The sequence below is a fragment of the Mesoplodon bidens genome (assembly GCF_964165515.1).
Source record: "Mesoplodon bidens genome assembly, chromosome: 6".
Taxonomy (NCBI): Eukaryota; Metazoa; Chordata; class Mammalia; order Artiodactyla; family Ziphiidae; genus Mesoplodon; species Mesoplodon bidens.
In genome coordinates this window covers 3,711,035-3,726,558 of record NC_138162.1, presented here as the reverse complement: position 1 = coordinate 3,726,558, position 15,524 = coordinate 3,711,035, and the positions used below count along the sequence as shown (strand labels likewise).

The following is a 15,524-nucleotide window of genomic DNA, read 5'->3' as shown; positions in this document are numbered from 1 at the left end:
GCCGTCCTCGCTGGAATAAGGGAGGATGCACCCGTATCTGGAGGAGGCCGTGAGGGTGTCACATCTACCGTACCTGCTGTGACGTCTAGTGTTACTGGCTGACCTCCCCCCGACTAGGGTGGAAGCCCGGCAGGGCAGGGATTTTTGTCTGCACCGTTCACTGAATTAAGCCAAATGCCTAGAAAAGTGCCTGCACACAGTAGGTGCTTCGTATGTATTGCTGAATGAATGAGCCCAACCAGCACCTTACAGATGCCTGAGTGGGCCTGGGCCCTCAGCCAGCCCCCAGCCAGCCCTGCTCTGGCTACTCCCAGGAAGGACCCCTGAGACAGAATCTGGAAACTTCTTTACAAATGGGAAAACTATTCTGCCCAGGGGCTGGAAGCAGAGAGCTTCTCCACGGGGAGAGGAAAACCCTAATTAAAACCGTCCCAGGGCCTCCCTGGTGGCGCAGTGGTTGAGAGTCCGCCTGCTGATGCAGGGGACACGGGTTCGTGCCCCGGTCTGGGAGGATCCCATGTGCCGCGGAGCGGCTGGGCCCGTGAGCCATGGCCGCTGGGCCTGCGCATCCGGAGCCTGTGCTCCGCAGCGGGAGAGGCCACAGCGGTGAGAGGCCCGCATACCGCAAAAAAAAAAAAAAAAAAAAAGAAAAAAAAAAAACCGTCCCAGCCCTCAGCAGCCCTTCCCACAGGGCCAGGTGCGGGGCCGCACTGTCCATGCTTATCCGACAGTCCTGGCAGTCCGGCCTTCACGTGAGCAAACTGAGGCTCAGAGAGGTAAAGCGACATTCCCAAGACACACAGCCAGTGGGTGGGCGGGGAACCACTGTGCCGGGGAGGGGCGGGGCGCTCACCTTTGGAACAGCAGGCCCAGGACCCGCTGGGTGGTGGTGAAGGCTCGGTAGGTGCACAGGAAGATGGTGACATAGGAGAGGTCGCTGCCCTGGAAGGCGGGTACCAGGTGCTCCACCAGCTTCTCCAGCGTGCCTGCCTTCACGGTCCGCACCTTGCAGGTCTCATACAGGTTCAGGGCCGACTCATTTTCATACACGGGCTAATCTTCGGACAAAAGAGGGACAGGTCAAAAAACAGTGTGAGAATACTTAGGCTCGTACGTTGAGATGCAACAGTATAGAAAGAATTGGCTTTGCACGTGGCCAGGGCCAGGCCTGGAGAGCACTGGTGGGTGAAGGGAGGAGCCCAGTTCCTTGGGTTGGGACTGGCCACTGGAGGCAAAGTCCTGGGCCGGACGCTGGGCAGTGGCCCCAGGTGGTGTCTGGCCCCAGCCACCTGCAGGCCCGATTCTAGAGACCCCTGCTGCCGGAGTCCAGCTCCAGCGAGTCCAGGGATACCCGAGGGATGGATAGCGTTGGTGAAGGAAATAATTCTATTACACTTCTTAAAGTATCAGCATTGCATGTTTCTCTTTCTCATGTCTTTATTCTTCACAATCACCGGTTTATATATTGTAGTTGATTACATTACCAGGTACATGGCCAAACAATCTTAGCACAATCAAACCTCAAAATGTTCTATAAAGATTTAAAAAAAGAATCCCCTAGTTTCTAGATGTCCTATTAAAATATTTCCCCAAGTTCCCATTAATCACAGGTTATTTCTTAGTAACCAAGCCAAGCAGTTATATGATTATTTTAATTGTAAAAGTTGGAGCTACTTGTTCCTATTTCTCTTCTTGCATGGGCAACCTTTTACAATGGTTCCATGAAAATATTTACAATGTACCTACATGCTCTTTCTCGTTGTTTCCTTTAACTGAGACAGTGTTTTCTCCCTATCCTAGCAACCAATTCTGCTCTAGTCATTTGCTTTTCTATAATTAATCTTCCTTTATAATAGAACCATAGATTTCCTATGTCATCAGGAACTCCGGCCCATGGCCGTAACTCCATACTAGAGGGTGTTTTTCATAAAAACATCCCCTTAGTTCCAGGCTCTTAATTCTTTACCCATCTCCCCAGGGCTTTAGTGGGTACTTCCCATTCTGTGGTAGTTTCAGGAGGGGGAGTCCTAGAGGAATTTTTCTTTCACGTGGAGCAACATCCCCCCAAAATTGCCCCTATATGTAAATTTATTATCATAAAACATAACAACAGAGCTGTAGTCCACCTTCCTGGCACGGCGCTGCCCTGCAGTTTCGCCTTCCGTTGCTCATGACTTTGTCACGGTGCCATGGCTCCACGATGGCTTCCGACACCCTGCACGCCTACACTCACCACGAGCCTGTTCTGGCCCGAGTTGGTGGCGTGGTACACCTGCCCTCACCCACCCTGGCCCCGAATCCCCCCCTGAACCCGGCTCTTCCAGGCCCCTGGGACACCAACCACTCAGGGCACGACCCTGCCAGACCCCAGGAAAGGTCAGGTGTAATGGGCAAGTCGTCACTGCGGCAGCAGGAGGGGAGGGCTCAGGCCCTTGCTCTCCAGGCCTCCGGGGCTTCTGGCCGCTCTTGGTGTTTATCTCCAGGTTGGCGAACCTGGAGGTCCCCGCCTGCAGGGAGGGTGCGTCTGTATCTAGACGAGGCCGTGAGGTTGTCACAACTGCTGTGCCTGCTCTGATGTCTGCCGGGGCTGGCTGACCCCCGACTAGGGTGGAAGCCTGCTTTCTGCCTCTCCTGTCCTTTTACCTGAGCCCCTCTGGAAGTGCCCCCCCGGCTGCTCTTGCTGGAGCTGCCCCCATCCGGTCTCTGGGCCCCGTCAGCCCGTGCCTCCCTCCAGGTCCTCGTGTACCTGAAACCACCCAGCTCATCTGTGTCCCATCATCCGCCGAGTCACCTGCTCAGTGTGGCCACCCCTGTCCGCCCTGCTCCCAGCGTCCCCAGGACCGGCAGCACAGTGACCGACACACACTCTCATTGTCCCTGCTGGTCTTCACCGGCCTGTGTCTGGTGCAGGTTCCAGGGGGATCCTCAGGGGACAGAGGATGGCCAGGGCCAGGCAGGCCACCACGGGGAATGGGGTGGGGCGGGGCGCTCCGGGGAGCCCGCCCTCCAGGGCCGCTCTCCTCCACCCAGCCCGAGTCAAGGGCGTGATAACAGGGCCTCCTTGCGTGTCCCTCGTCACCCTGCCAGCGTTGCCCTCCCCAGATGGCCTGCTTTTGAAGGGCGGTGTGGACCCTCCACCTCGGGGAGGCCCAGTTCACGTTCCAGAGCTCCCGTCCACAGCGGTTGAGACTTCTCACACTGCGCTGACCTCGAGGGTCTTGGCTGCCCACTCCGGCCTCCCTGGAGCGCTGAGCCACAGGCCCGGCCAGCTCTCTCCAAAGGAGTTCGGGAAATCTCACCCGCACCCACCGAGGGAGGTATCTTGTGGTGGGAAAGTCTTGGGGGGACCCCTCAATTTACCTGCCTGTGAATTTGCATGCCCATACTTCCTGTTCGCAAATTAAACCAATGCCTGTCAGTTGGTTTCAAACTGGCATTCAGCTCCTTGCACCTTCCAAACTGCGAACCCTTCCAGAAAACACCAAGGACCTCCACCTTGCATGCCCCCACTGAAAGATGCTGAGTGGGCCTGTGGGACCAGTCCTCCTGCCCCCGTGTGCTACTGTTAAGACGTGGACTGGCATGATGCATCCATCCACGAGGCCATCCTGTCCTGACCCCACCAGACCCTGCTGCCTGGACCCTCGGCAGCAGACAGGGTCCTGGGGTCGTCAGGTACACCAGGAGCCACGGGGTGGGGTCCTGGAAAGCAGGGACCCACACCTCATCCCGGGAACACAAGCGTTGCCAAGGAAGGGCCCACAAATGAGGGGGCGTCCAAAATTTCCTGTGAACAGGGTCCCATCTTACCCGACCACCTGGGAAGGATGCCTGTCCAGGGCACGGGCAGGACACGAGGGCCTCGAGCCTCAACACCGAAGACGGTGTCGAGGGGCAGCCGGTGATGTCCCATCCAAACCCACGTGCACGTGCCTGCCTGTCTCCCTGAAGCTCAAGGACCCAGGGGGCAGGAACGTGTCTCGTGTGCTCCAGGGGCCCCGTGGGTGCCAATGAAAACAAACCACACAGACCACACTGCAGAACCAATGGTCCAGGTCCCCATTCTGCCCAAATCTACGTTTTATTCCTGTTGAAATCACGCTGCTTTGCCCAGCCTGTCCCAACCCGGATGGAATCTTCTTAGTGGCTCCCCCTGCAACCTCACGTTATAAAATAGCCCCTGAAACCAGGCAGCAGGGAAGCAGCCCAACCTACGGGTATTCTGGTTGAGAAAAGTCAACCTGGTGAGAACCTTCCTAACATACAAGGGACGCATCTCGAGGTAGAAGCAAGGACTTCGGACTCCAGGGACGGGATGTTTTCCGACGGGTCCTTTTCAGGCAGGCCACTTGCCCAGGGAGCCCGCTGGGTCCTCGGGTCTGAAGTGGAGCCCCGGGTGGGCAGCTGCTGAGAAGCGTTCCTAGCAGCAGGGACCCAAAGCCTGGAATAACTGGGAAGGTGCTAAGGACCATGTCGGGGTGGGTGTGGGTATGGGGGTTTGGTTCCCAGCTTCGGAACAGACTTGGCTGCTGTTTCACTTGGGAGAAGGGCAGGCAGGTCAAGGGGAATGACCCAAGTCCAGTTCGGCCTGCACTCCCGGGGAAGGAGGGTCAGCTGGACCGTGGCCCCTGGCGCCCTCCTGGTCCTGCAGTCGGTACAGGGCCTCGACCTGCTTGCGCTTCTCTTTGGCCCGGTTGATGGTGGTCTGGAAGAGCCTGCAGAAGAGCTGGACAGCCGGGGGCGAGTCGTCGTTGCCCGGGATGGGGTACGTGATGAGGGATGGGTTGCAGTTGGTGTCCACGATGCCCACAGTGGGGATGTTCATCTTGGCCGCGTCCCTCACGGCTATGTGGGGCTCAAAGACGTTGTTGAGCGTGTGCAGAAAGATGATGAGATCTGGCAGGCGGACCCTGGGGCCCAGGAGGAGGGGCGCGTTGGTCAGCAGGCCGCCCTTGAAGTAGCGGGTGTGGGCGTATTCCCCGCAGTCCCGGGCCACGTTCTCGATCAGGTGTGAGAACTGCCGCCTGCGGCTCACAAACAGGATGATGCCCCTGCGATAGGCCACATGGGCCGTGAAATTCAAGGCCAGCTGCAGGTGCGTCGCCGTCTGTTCCAGGTCAATGATGTCCTGGTCCAAGCGGCTACCGAAGATATACGGCTCCATGAACCTGCCGGACACCCACCAAGGCCAGTGTGAACCAGCCCCACGTGGCCACCTCCACCCGCCCTTTCTCATGTGCTCCCCCAGCCCCGGGCCCCTGCATGGGGGGCACGGCAAGCCCAGGGCTGGTACAGTCTGCAGCCCTCACCAGGATAACAGCAGCGGGGACGCTGTCCCAGGAGTGACAGTCGCGGGCAGTTGGGGGGGGGGGTGAGGGTGGGCGAGCAGGGCAGGCTGGGCTGCAGGCCACTCCACGTCTCGGGCAAGCGGCTTACCCCCCTGAACCTCCACCTGGCCGCGCGGGGCGCCTAACAGAGTGGACCCACACGGACGTCTGGACACTTAAACGTGACGTCTGGACAGCGTCCCACCCGGTGCTGCTCGTCTGGCTCCCACCCTTGTCATTATCATCGCCTTTGCGGCTTTACAACTGAGGCCCCCCCCCGGGGGCGGGGCTGGGGAACCAGAAAGGCAGGGGGTGCCCCGGGCTGCAAGCATGACCGGCCGGAGCAGGAGGCAGCCAGGCCTCGGAGGGGAACCCTGAGGGCACAGACCCACTGGCCCGGGCCGAGAGCCGGGGCTGCGAAGCCTGCCCTCTTGCAGCCCCCCGCCCCGTTCACGCTTCTGCTCACTCCCGCCGGGACTGTCTCTTCCTCTCCAAAGAGCCTTCCCAAGGCCCCACGTGCCCTCACCTCAGGTGACTTCTCCGCAGCACCTACAGTGGCGCGCCCTCCTCCCATGCCCCGGCCCCTCCCCCTCTTCCCAGACTCTGAGGCGCTGGTTGCTCAGGGCTCCCGCCCGGGACTTCCTCTCTCCTCCATCCCCCACTCCGCATGTTCTCAGAAGGTCCTGATGTGGTGGCCCCCGGCCCAGGCTGCTTCTCCCTAGTGCCTGCGTGACATCCCCACTGGGGTGGCCGAAGGGTCACCCTCACAGGACCCAAGTTCCTGATGTGAAGGATGTCGACACCTGCTCTGGGCTCTGCTCAACCGGACCTCCGGCTCTGCCCCCATCACCCCACATCCAACCACTGCTCCGGCTCTGCCGGAGCAGCTGGGCCCATCACCTTTCCCCTGAACATCTACAACCGCCTCCCTCCCTGGCCTAACTGCTCCTCCAATCCACGCCCAACCCAGTCGTCAAAATCGCCACGTGAACAGACTGGGCCAGTCACCACTCCTCTGCGTGCCCTTGGAGACCCCCCACCTCGAGATGCCGACGGCCTTGCCAGCACCGCCCTCCAGGCTGGCCTGTCTGTCTGGGAACCAGCAGCAGCGGGCCTGACCCCACCGAGGACCAGGAGCCCCATAGCAAGGTCCACGGGTTCTGGGGGTCGGGGGGAGCAAACGGGGCCTGAGAATAAACATCTGCCCCTCCTTGGGGCTCAATCATCCCATCTGGAAGAAAAGGGAGCTAGACGCTCTTAAAACAAACTAAAAGAGGGGCCCTGGACGCCAAGACAAGGGTCCTGAGCCCCCCGGGCACCCCTACACTCGCCAGGGGCGTCACCTACCTGTGCCGACAGCCAGCTTTGTGTCCCAGGTGCACCCGGGCATCGAAGAGACTTCTAACAGAAAACAATTCCTTGACATTGAAGAAGTCGAAGTGCTTGAGGGGCTCGCTCAGGATCCTCTCGTTGAGATCTGGGGCGGGGAGGGGGAGAGGATGCAGGGTCTGGACCCCGGCTCCCAAGCCTGGGGGCTGCGGGAGGGCAGATGCTGAGGGTCCCCAGGGTCCTTTTCTGGAGGCTCGGGGCGGAGGCCGGGATCTGACCCCGGCTTCGCTCCTGGGTAAACGTGGCCGAGTCTTCACTCGGAGAGGAGGGGAGCCGGGTGGTGTCTGAGATCCCCGTGGTCCCGCCAGCCGCCCGCGGGAGCTCCCCGGCCGCGGTTCGGGGGGGTGGGGCAGGCCTCGGCCCTTCTCGGCAGTGGGGCTGCTCGGAGGGCTGCAAGCTCGTGCGGCCCAGCACGTGGGCTGCCAGGGGCGGAAGGCTGCCCTTCGCCCTCCCCGGTCCCGCATCCTCCAGGGGCCCCATGGAGACCTAGGGCGCCCGGGACTCCCAGCAGCGGGGCAATTTCAACCCCCCAGGACCGCAGGGTCGGCGTTACCGCTGCTGCGCTCGGGCTCCCGGGCCGCGGAGGCCGCGGCGCTCCCCAGCGTCCTGCCGCTCGGACCCGCCGGGCCCGGGGTCGCCGTCTGGACGAGGTGCAGCTGGAGCGGCCGGCGCCGGACACCTGCGGCGACAGCAAACTCGTGGCGCGCGCCCCCCGCCCGCCTCCCTCCTTCCCTCCCTCCCGCCTCCCGGCCCGGAAGAGGGTCCCCGCCGCGCCCCCCACCCCCGAGTCCCGGGCGCCTCACCCGCGCCGAGCAGCCGTGGTAGGACCGAGCCGGGTACCATGGCATGGACTCCGAGAGGCGGACGGACAGATGGACGCGGAAGACGGGCAGGCGCGGCCCCACAAGCGGCTCCTCCTTCCGGCCGCGGCCCGCGCCTTCGCCGCAGCGCCACCTGCAGGCCCGGGGGTGCCACTGAGCGCCCGCCTCCTCTCTCGGGCACCCCAGCTCTGGACGCGTCCCCGCCACTTGGCCCCCGCCTGCCCCCCGGGTCGGAGCACGCAGTCCTTGGGGAGGGCGGGGCCTTGCGCCCCAAGTCGGCCCGGGCGCCGTGGACCCGCAAGGAGCGTGGGGCGGGCCGGGGCCGGGGTCCTGTCGAGTGCGGGGTCTGCATACTCCTCCCCTCGCCCCCTCCCTGCACAGTGCCCGGCGGCCGAGGAGGTTCCCAGCCGTCCCGCGGGAACCCGCCAGGAGATGGGGACCGTCTTCACCTGCGGCCAGTCCAGCACAACCTCCCGCTGTACAAAAGTGTTTTAAGTTTTAAACATTTGGCTTAGAAAGATTCCATAAAGTTAGGCAAATCTGGAGTCTTAATTTTATGTTTTTTGCGGCCATGGCTCATGAGCGCAGCCGCCCTGCGGGATGTGGGATCCTCCCGGACCGGGGCACGAACCCGTGTCCCCTGCATCGGCAGGCGGACTCTCAACCACCGCGCCACCAGGGGAGCCCTGGAGTCTTAATTTTAGATGCAGCATACTGGGGGGCCTGAAGTCGGGGGTGGGGGTCAAGGAGCAGCCCTGGCCCACGCGGTGAGCGTCGGATCGCTACAGCGGAGCGGCCTTAGAGAACCTGAACTCCGCAATTTGCCGATGAAGCCCCAGGCCCGGGGTTTCATCTGCCTGGAAATCCGACCCCCACCGCATTTGAGAAAATGTTGGCGCCGAAGGCTACTGATCATTGGGTACCCGGCACTGCGGCCCCAGGAAGTAATGCCTTATTATTCCGGCCAGCCCAGGGCCTCGTGGCTCGCCACGGAAGGTTCTAGAACCTCGGACTTCTGCCCCACACGCCGGTGGTGGGCGGCCTCCGGCCCAGGAGGCGCGGCGCCTTTAAGGACCCCGCCCATCCAGTCAGGTGACCGGGCCGTCGCTTAGCAACAAGACGCCGCGCAGCCCCTCGCGGCCCCAGGGCTGAGAAGCTGTTTCCTGCCCGCTCTTTCTTTCCCCCGAAACTCGGGTAGACCGAGGCGAGATGTCCGAGGAGGACCCCCAGGGGTGCGTGGAGCAGGAGGTGCCCAAGGCCAAGGCCCCCCCGGAGAAAACCAGCGACTACTACCGCGTGAGCGAGGACCTGCCGGCCAGGTTCAACAACCCGGCTTGGTTTCGGGGCTACAGGTGAGGACCAGGGAGTCTGGTCAGGGTCCACCTGGCATACGAAGAGGAAAGAAAGGGTTCCTGGTCCAGCCGCCAGCCAGGTGCCCAGCTGCTCCTGCGCTCTGCCCAGATGGCCCTTTGTTCAAGAACCCCCAGGCCCCCTCCTGGCCCCCAAGTCAAAAGCGGTGTCAGCTGTTAACCACCAAATGAGCGCGGAGGTGCTGCCTGCGGCTTGTGGCTTGCGGGTGGAGTGAGTGGGCCTCCCGCCAGCGAGGTGGGGCGGGGTTTGCCCAGGGGAAATTACACAACTCGGGCTGATCCCAGCAGCACCCTCTAGGGCAGGACCAGTCTCCTCTCCTTTCTAGGCGGAGAGGACCCGTCCGCCTGAGGTGCATGGCAACACCTCCATCACCAGGCTGCCGAGGGGCGTGGCCTGCCAGCTGTTCCAGTGCGTTGCAGCCTCTTACGACACAGCTGGGCAGGCTGTGCGCGCCTCCCCTGCTCCCCCACCCCCACCCGCCTTAGTCCCTCCACGATCCTACAGAGTTGGCTCTGTTAGCATCTTCCTTTCCCAGGAGGGACATCTGGGTTGTAGAAAAACAGACCCCAGAGTTAGTATGAGGTAGAGCTGGGGTGTCTGAGCGCACAGTCACTACTTAAACTGCTGTACCAATAGCATCAGGACTAGAGACTGCAGGAACATTTTCTCCTGGAGGCTCAGAAGTGGAGGGAACCCCCCCGCCGCCCCCTCGAGCGGCAGGCCTGGAGGCTGAGTCACAGCTCCCGGCCTACCCACCCACCCAGGAAATGACAGCATGGGCCCAGGTCCCGCTGGGGCTGAGGGCCAGCACTTGCCACCTGGGAGTTCTTTAGGGCTTTGGCAGAGGTCAGCAGAGGGAGTCAGGGAGGCTGAGCCTGCCAGGAAGGCCAACCCTGCACTCCACAGGAGCCCAGGTTCACGGCTGCATCGCCCATCTGGGGCATGTCCAACAAAGCTCCATCAACCAAATATGTTAAAGCTGTGGCTTGGGCAGAATTAAAACAAATGAGTGGAAAAGAAAGTATTTTTCTCATCTGCTAGGACCAAGGAGCCCCCCTCAGTGTACAGGACCAGTAACCAAGCTTACGGGAGCAGAGCCCCCACCGTGCACGAGATGCCGGTAAGGAGGAAGCAAGGAAAGGTGCGCAGGTGGGGCATCTCTAGGAGGAGGCTGACTCCGCATTTCTCAAAAGAGCAACACATCGGGAGGGGGAGGTGCAGAGAGGCCCGCAGTTCCAGCATCCCGAAGCGGGAGGGCGCACCTCAATTCCTTTTGGGACAGGGCAGGGTAGAAATAAATGAACGAATGAATTTAGCAATGAAATGAGTTAAAGGGTGATAAAAGGGCATGTCGGCTTCCTTACAACATCCCAAAGGGCTGGCCCCATTCACTCGTACAACCAGCCAACTCTCGTAACCTAATGCAGTAGGTTTTGAGGCCAATAAATGAAGAACTGCCTTCTTTTTGGAGTAATACCGTATTTTATGAAATATTTAACCTGTGATCTTAAAGAGGTAGCACTGGCTGATGAAAGCACAGGTTACAAAAGGGCCCCGGGATCTATGCACCGTTGGGGAACCTGACCCCTTTTTGAGATCAACGTCACATGGCAAGGAGCTTCCTAGAACCCCCTGATGCCCCTGCTGGGTCCAGGTGAAGGACAGATGGACCAGTGTAAGCATCCCCTGGGTACCCAAGATAGGAAGGCCTCCCATTTTGGGGCTGGCAGTGTTGTTGTTTTTCTTCCAAATTATTCATGTTAAAAGATCATGATAATTGCTTATTTACCTGTTTTTCATGGGGGATAGAGCTTTTATGAGAAAATTATTTATCTAGAAAGTTCCTAGAGCATTTACAGGTCATTCTCCCAGGATCTCTGCTTCCTAGGATTGGAGACAACATTTTCTTACAAAATAAGAATTTAAAAACATTTTCTTACAAATTTTTATTTTTCTTCCCAAAATACCTAATGACTGATTGCTCAAGAGTGTTATCATGTATCACTAACCCTAGTGTCCCCTTTTCACTTCCAGAAGGTATTTTATCCAAATTCGTATAAATTTTCTAGACAAGTTGCAGTTGGTGGAATGTTCCAGAACAATACTTTCAACGTCTACATGGAGAAGAGCGTTGTGACGGGTCCGGACAACTTCATCACCTTCTATGACCGGCTCAACTTCCACCCCAGCTACAGGGTCAGCAAGCCGTCCATCTGTGATTGAGGGGCCTCCCGGCTCTGGCGGAGATAGTCTGGACAACTGGCAGCCCTAATCTTTGATAATTTGCCCAATTGTGAAGGAACACACTTCACTGCTTTCCCTGAAAATATTTTTCCTCTCTAGGTTAGAAAAATGTGCAAATGGGGCTATGATGCCCTACTTTCTCTGTTTTACATCTAGATGAAAAAGAGCTAATGGCTTGACTTTCCATTAAAAACCTTGCCATGTCCCCAGTGCCTGACTCAGGTATAACCAATAAGTAGGGCGGTGGGCATCCTGGGACCCCGATCTCAGTCTGAATGCTGGGAACGCCCAGAGAGCCCCACCTGCATCTTTATTTGGGAGCCATTTTTATACTCATGACAAACTACACGTGGTTTCTGTTCTCAAGCATCCTGCCGAGCCACGGAGGGAGGGTAGGATGCCCTGCCTGGGTGTGGACGAGGGCTGGGCGAGGAGGCAGAGGGGACCTCAGGAGGAAAGCTCGAGGCGGGACCGGGCAGGAGGGCCCTTACTGGCCCTGACCCGGGCCAAGCTTGGCGTGATACTGAGCACCCCCTGGCCACGAATAGGGCTGGGGCAGAGGCGGAAAAAACAAGGTTGGTGAGTGCTGCTTGTTGCTGAGGAGTGAGGTGTACATCGGGGTTCCCCGCTTGCTGTTCATTGTCCCTTTTCAATAAAAAGTTTTAAAAAAATCAGGCGGGGAAGACCATGTTTTTCTCAGATGGGGGTAATAACTACATAAAGTGGATTTCTCTTTCCATGTAGTTAGTTCTCAATCAATGTTTACTAGGATGTAGAGGGTCCTCAATAAGAAAACATTTTCTAGGACAATATATATCTTCCAGACATAGATTCCTCCCACCTTCCTTTATGACAGCTCATCACAGGAAATCCGGAATGTGTTGGAACCAGACAGAAGAAATCATTGTTACAGACCATCGTCGCTACCTTCTTTACAAAGGTTTTTACACAAAGGGATTTTACTCACATATGAATTTGGGAGGAAATGAAATACCATGACCGGTTATTTCTTCATTAAAAACTTATTATTACACAAAAGTAAACATTTTAGCAACATTCTTAACGTTCAGTTTGGGGTGGAAATGGTTCCCAGAGAAAATCAATCTATTGAATAGAAAAGGTCCAAAGCTGGGTCTGGAGCCAGAGTCTATGTCATATCCTTCTCCTGAGCTGGAAAACTGGCACAGACTCCAGGCATCACACTGACAATGCCCTTTTTTTAACAACCTTTCATTAAAAATACCAAAATCCTCAGAATGTTTCTGTATTTCTCCTCTGTTGAAATAAAAAAAGAAAAAGAACAGCTCATCAATCCAGTTTCTAAACTCACTGAAAAGGACACATCCCTTCCTCTGTGGCTGGCTGGGAAGCGCAGGGGATCCAGGGGAGGATGCAGCCATCAGGCAGAGTGACGGTTTCCCCTCCAATCTAGACCCGGTGAGCACCTGCACCCCCGCAACGGGACAGTGTGTGTAGGTCAGGGCCCAGGGTGGGACGGTCAGCCGAGCTGACATCCACAAACAAAACATGCCAAGCACGCCAGTGAGCTTTATGAAATTAATTCTGGCATCAAGATCAGGCACTGAATTGCTTTAATTGACATAGCCAATAACCAATATTTCTGTATCAGTTGCTAATGAGTTAATGGAACGTTAGACTCTGTACGTAGAATAAATGTCTGGAAAGACGGACAACCGAAGTACCTCGGGTATAACGTACATGCCCGTCTTCCTGAAAACTCACCCACCATCTCTGGCTCAGGCTCCCAACTCCCACATGCTCCTGGCACCTGGGCCCCCGCGAGGTGCCGTGCTCCCCTCCACTTGTCTGCTTTCACAGTTTCGAAGAGCTTTGACAGTGTCACCTCATCTGATGCTCACGCCTGGGGCAGGTCTTGCTGTACCTCCATCTATGGATGGGAAAATTAGGGTCCAGAGGGGGTGCCCTGCAGCAGGTCCTGGGCTTGAACCCACCTTGGGGGGTCCTGGGAAGGGCCAGGTCATCAGCATCTGACCCCATAGACACACTCTAACTTCCTACATGTTTGCATGAGTCATATAGGAACTCCAGTGATTATCATGAAATTTATCTTTTTAACATATTTTCAAACTGGAATCTTTATGTGTGAGGGAAAATAAAAGAGTTTAGATTGACAGATCTAATCCTAAATTACAAGAACATGCCTTCTGTTCGGCATTATAGCATATAGAATGGGAAGAAAATGACACCCATCAGTCTTCTGACCTTTGTACTGAGTTCTTTTGAAATCTTAAATCCAATCAGAACAATTACGGGAAAGGTGATCCAAACAGGGTAACAAAAACCAGTTTCCACAGGTTATTAAATAAACTGCACGGCAATTCCAGAGAAACTCCTTCCCCACCCACGAGTAGGTCTTTGCTTTATCTGGCCTTTATTCCACTCTGAAATGAAACATTGACGAAGTTTCACAACACTTTACTAATCGCTTAATTTAGCTGCCGAGTTGGCTTAAAACCAGTAACTTCTTACTCTAAAAGTATATTTTCATTTGTTTGTCTATTTTTCTTCAGTGATATTTAATCTTTTATTTACAGTCAATTAAATGGTTTCAAATACATAGTAAAATATGTTGACACTGGGAAAAATAATCCCTCTGTTCAGCACACAGCACACCAGAAACCTCAAAGATTCTGCAAGTAATATAGTATTTCCCCTTCCCCGCCCCCCTACACAGGCCCTTAAATTAATTTCAAGGAGAGAGGAGGATCAAGGTGGCAATAATTTTTATATGAGCAGATTAAGTGCTAGTATTTCAGTTGAGGGCCTGGTTTCCCACTGCGAGTGTGTCTCAGCTTGGGAAAACCTGTTGATAACTCGGATTCTGAGCAAAAGAGAAAGTTCAGAGCAACTCTTCTCTATTTTTTAAAATTTTATTTATTTTTGGCTGCATTGGGTCTTCGTTGCTGCGCGCAGGCTTTCTCTAGTTGTGGTGAGGCGGGGTTACTCTTCATTGTGGTGCGCGGGCTTCTCATTGCGGTGGCTTCTCTCTTTTTTTTTTTTTTTTTTTTTTTTTTTTTTTTTTTTGCGGTATGTGGGCCTCTCACTGTTGTGGCCTCTCCCGTTGCGGAGCACAGGCTCCGGACGCACAGGCCCAGCGGCCATGGCTCACGGGCCCAGCTGCTCCGCGGCATGTGGGATCCTCCCGGACCGGGGCACGAACCCGTGTCCCCTGCATCGGCAGGCGGACTCTCAACCACTGCGCCACCAGGGAAGCCCGCGGTGGCTTCTCTTGTTGAGGAGCACGGGCCCTAGGGCGTGCGGGCTTCAGTAGTTGCAGCACGTGGGCTCAGTAGTTGTGGCGCACGGGCCTAGCTGCTCCACAGCATGTGGGATCTTCCAGGACCAGGGCTCGAATCCGTGTCCCCTGCATTGGCAGGCGGATTCTTAACCACTGCGCTAACAGGGAAGCCCATGACTCTTCTCTTTAGGAAGATCCTCTCCTTGATGCAGAGACACGGGTGGTGAACGTCGAACACTAACCTCCAGGACTTCCCCCTCTTCCCACTCCCATCCTATTCTGCTGGGACTTCTGAAACGGGCCCATTCTTTCCAGAAAAGGGGGCAGTTCCTGCAGCGACACAGTGGCCCCAGGATGACCTAACCCAGAGCATTAGACGCCTCAAAAACCGGGTCTCTCCCCCTTCTTTGCATTAGGTGAAATGAACCTGTGGCCCCAGGTACATAGACGCCCACCCCCTCCCCATTGGGAAGCAAGAGGGGCTCTTTGGTTCGGACTTATCTGTAGGTCTTAGTAATTACAGCTTGATTTGGTAACACATCCTCCCCGAGACTCTTCCTACAAGTGCGGGCACATGTACCATCTCATGCAGCAGCTCCGGGGATGCTGTGATGCACAGATGCAGGGTCGGGCCTGGATCATCGGAGGAGCTGTACCAGGGCTGCAAACGTACAGACAGCCATCACTAAGTGACAGTGCTCCCGTCTGCCCCCACTGCAGCCCCCTTTGCAGACAGGGTGCAGGGGGACCTCGGACCTTGGCCCCAGTGTGGGCCAGAGTTGACCTAGGATGTTGGGGAGAGGGAAGGCAAAAGCTTTCACGCAGCGTGGCTTGTTGGAAATCCAGGGATGGGCCCGCACAATCACGTTTAATGTCCAGCTTGTGAAAACCAGGCATGGTCTGCACTGCCAAGTAAGCACACAGACCGGGGCTAGGGAGGCAGGGGGAGAGGAAGGTGCAAAGGGTCTGGGGGAGACTGGGATGGGCCGCAGGAGCAGAGAGGTGCTCAGGACTAAATGCACGATGGCACAGGAGAACAGTGGCAGGTCCTAGACATTGGGTTCTCACGTCAACATCCTGCAAAGGCCACTC

General features: G+C 56.9%; 2 protein-coding genes across 5 annotated transcripts; one reads left to right on the top strand and one right to left on the bottom strand.

Moving 5' to 3' along the window:
* Positions 1-4,050: 4,050 nt before the first annotated feature.
* On the bottom strand, positions 4,051-7,591 carry MRPS2 (mitochondrial ribosomal protein S2). 2 transcript variants are annotated; one of them, XM_081237606.1, is made up of 4 exons: positions 7,520-7,591; positions 7,270-7,395; positions 6,675-6,804; positions 4,051-5,168 (listed from the first exon to the last, which is right to left on the bottom strand). In XM_081237606.1, exons 1-4 carry the CDS (start codon positions 7,557-7,559, stop codon positions 4,559-4,561), a joined length of 906 nt encoding a protein of 301 aa, XP_081093732.1. In that variant the 5' UTR covers positions 7,560-7,591; the 3' UTR covers positions 4,051-4,558. The 2 variants fall into 2 exon arrangements, with proteins under 2 accessions (XP_081093732.1, XP_081093731.1); XM_081237605.1 differs by lacking the exons at positions 7,270-7,395; positions 7,520-7,591 and having other exon boundaries at positions 6,675-7,192.
* Positions 7,592-8,672: 1,081 nt separating this feature from the next.
* Positions 8,673-12,040, top strand: PIERCE1 (piercer of microtubule wall 1). Of its 3 annotated transcripts, none has more exons than XM_081237262.1 (3): positions 8,673-8,889; positions 9,950-10,028; positions 10,943-12,040. In XM_081237262.1, exons 1-3 carry the CDS (start codon positions 8,747-8,749, stop codon positions 11,129-11,131), a joined length of 411 nt encoding a protein of 136 aa, XP_081093388.1. In that variant the 5' UTR covers positions 8,673-8,746; the 3' UTR covers positions 11,132-12,040. The 3 variants fall into 3 exon arrangements, with proteins under 3 accessions (XP_081093388.1, XP_081093387.1, XP_081093389.1); XM_081237261.1 differs by having other exon boundaries at positions 9,950-10,049; XM_081237263.1 differs by having other exon boundaries at positions 9,950-10,057.
* The last annotated feature ends 3,484 nt before the right edge of the window (positions 12,041-15,524 follow it).

What these genes read in the sequence shown, in the direction of transcription:
- MRPS2 (XM_081237605.1), bottom strand. Translation starts at nt 7,180, where the DNA reads ATGCGGGACCGGGGAGGGCGAAGGGCAGCCTTCCGCCCCTGGCAGCCC. An exon ending in AAAGCTGGCTGTCGGCACAG is followed by an intron (nt 5,169 to 6,674) that starts GTAGGTGACGCC and finishes GGTGTCCGGCAG; the next exon opens with GTTCATGGAGCCGTATATCT.
- PIERCE1 (XM_081237261.1), top strand. Translation starts at nt 8,747, where the DNA reads ATGTCCGAGGAGGACCCCCAGGGGTGCGTGGAGCAGGAGGTGCCCAAG. An exon ending in GCTTGGTTTCGGGGCTACAG is followed by an intron (nt 8,890 to 9,949) that starts GTGAGGACCAGG and finishes CTCATCTGCTAG; the next exon opens with GACCAAGGAGCCCCCCTCAG. An exon ending in TAAGGAGGAAGCAAGGAAAG is followed by an intron (nt 10,050 to 10,942) that starts GTGCGCAGGTGG and finishes TTTCACTTCCAG; the next exon opens with AAGGTATTTTATCCAAATTC.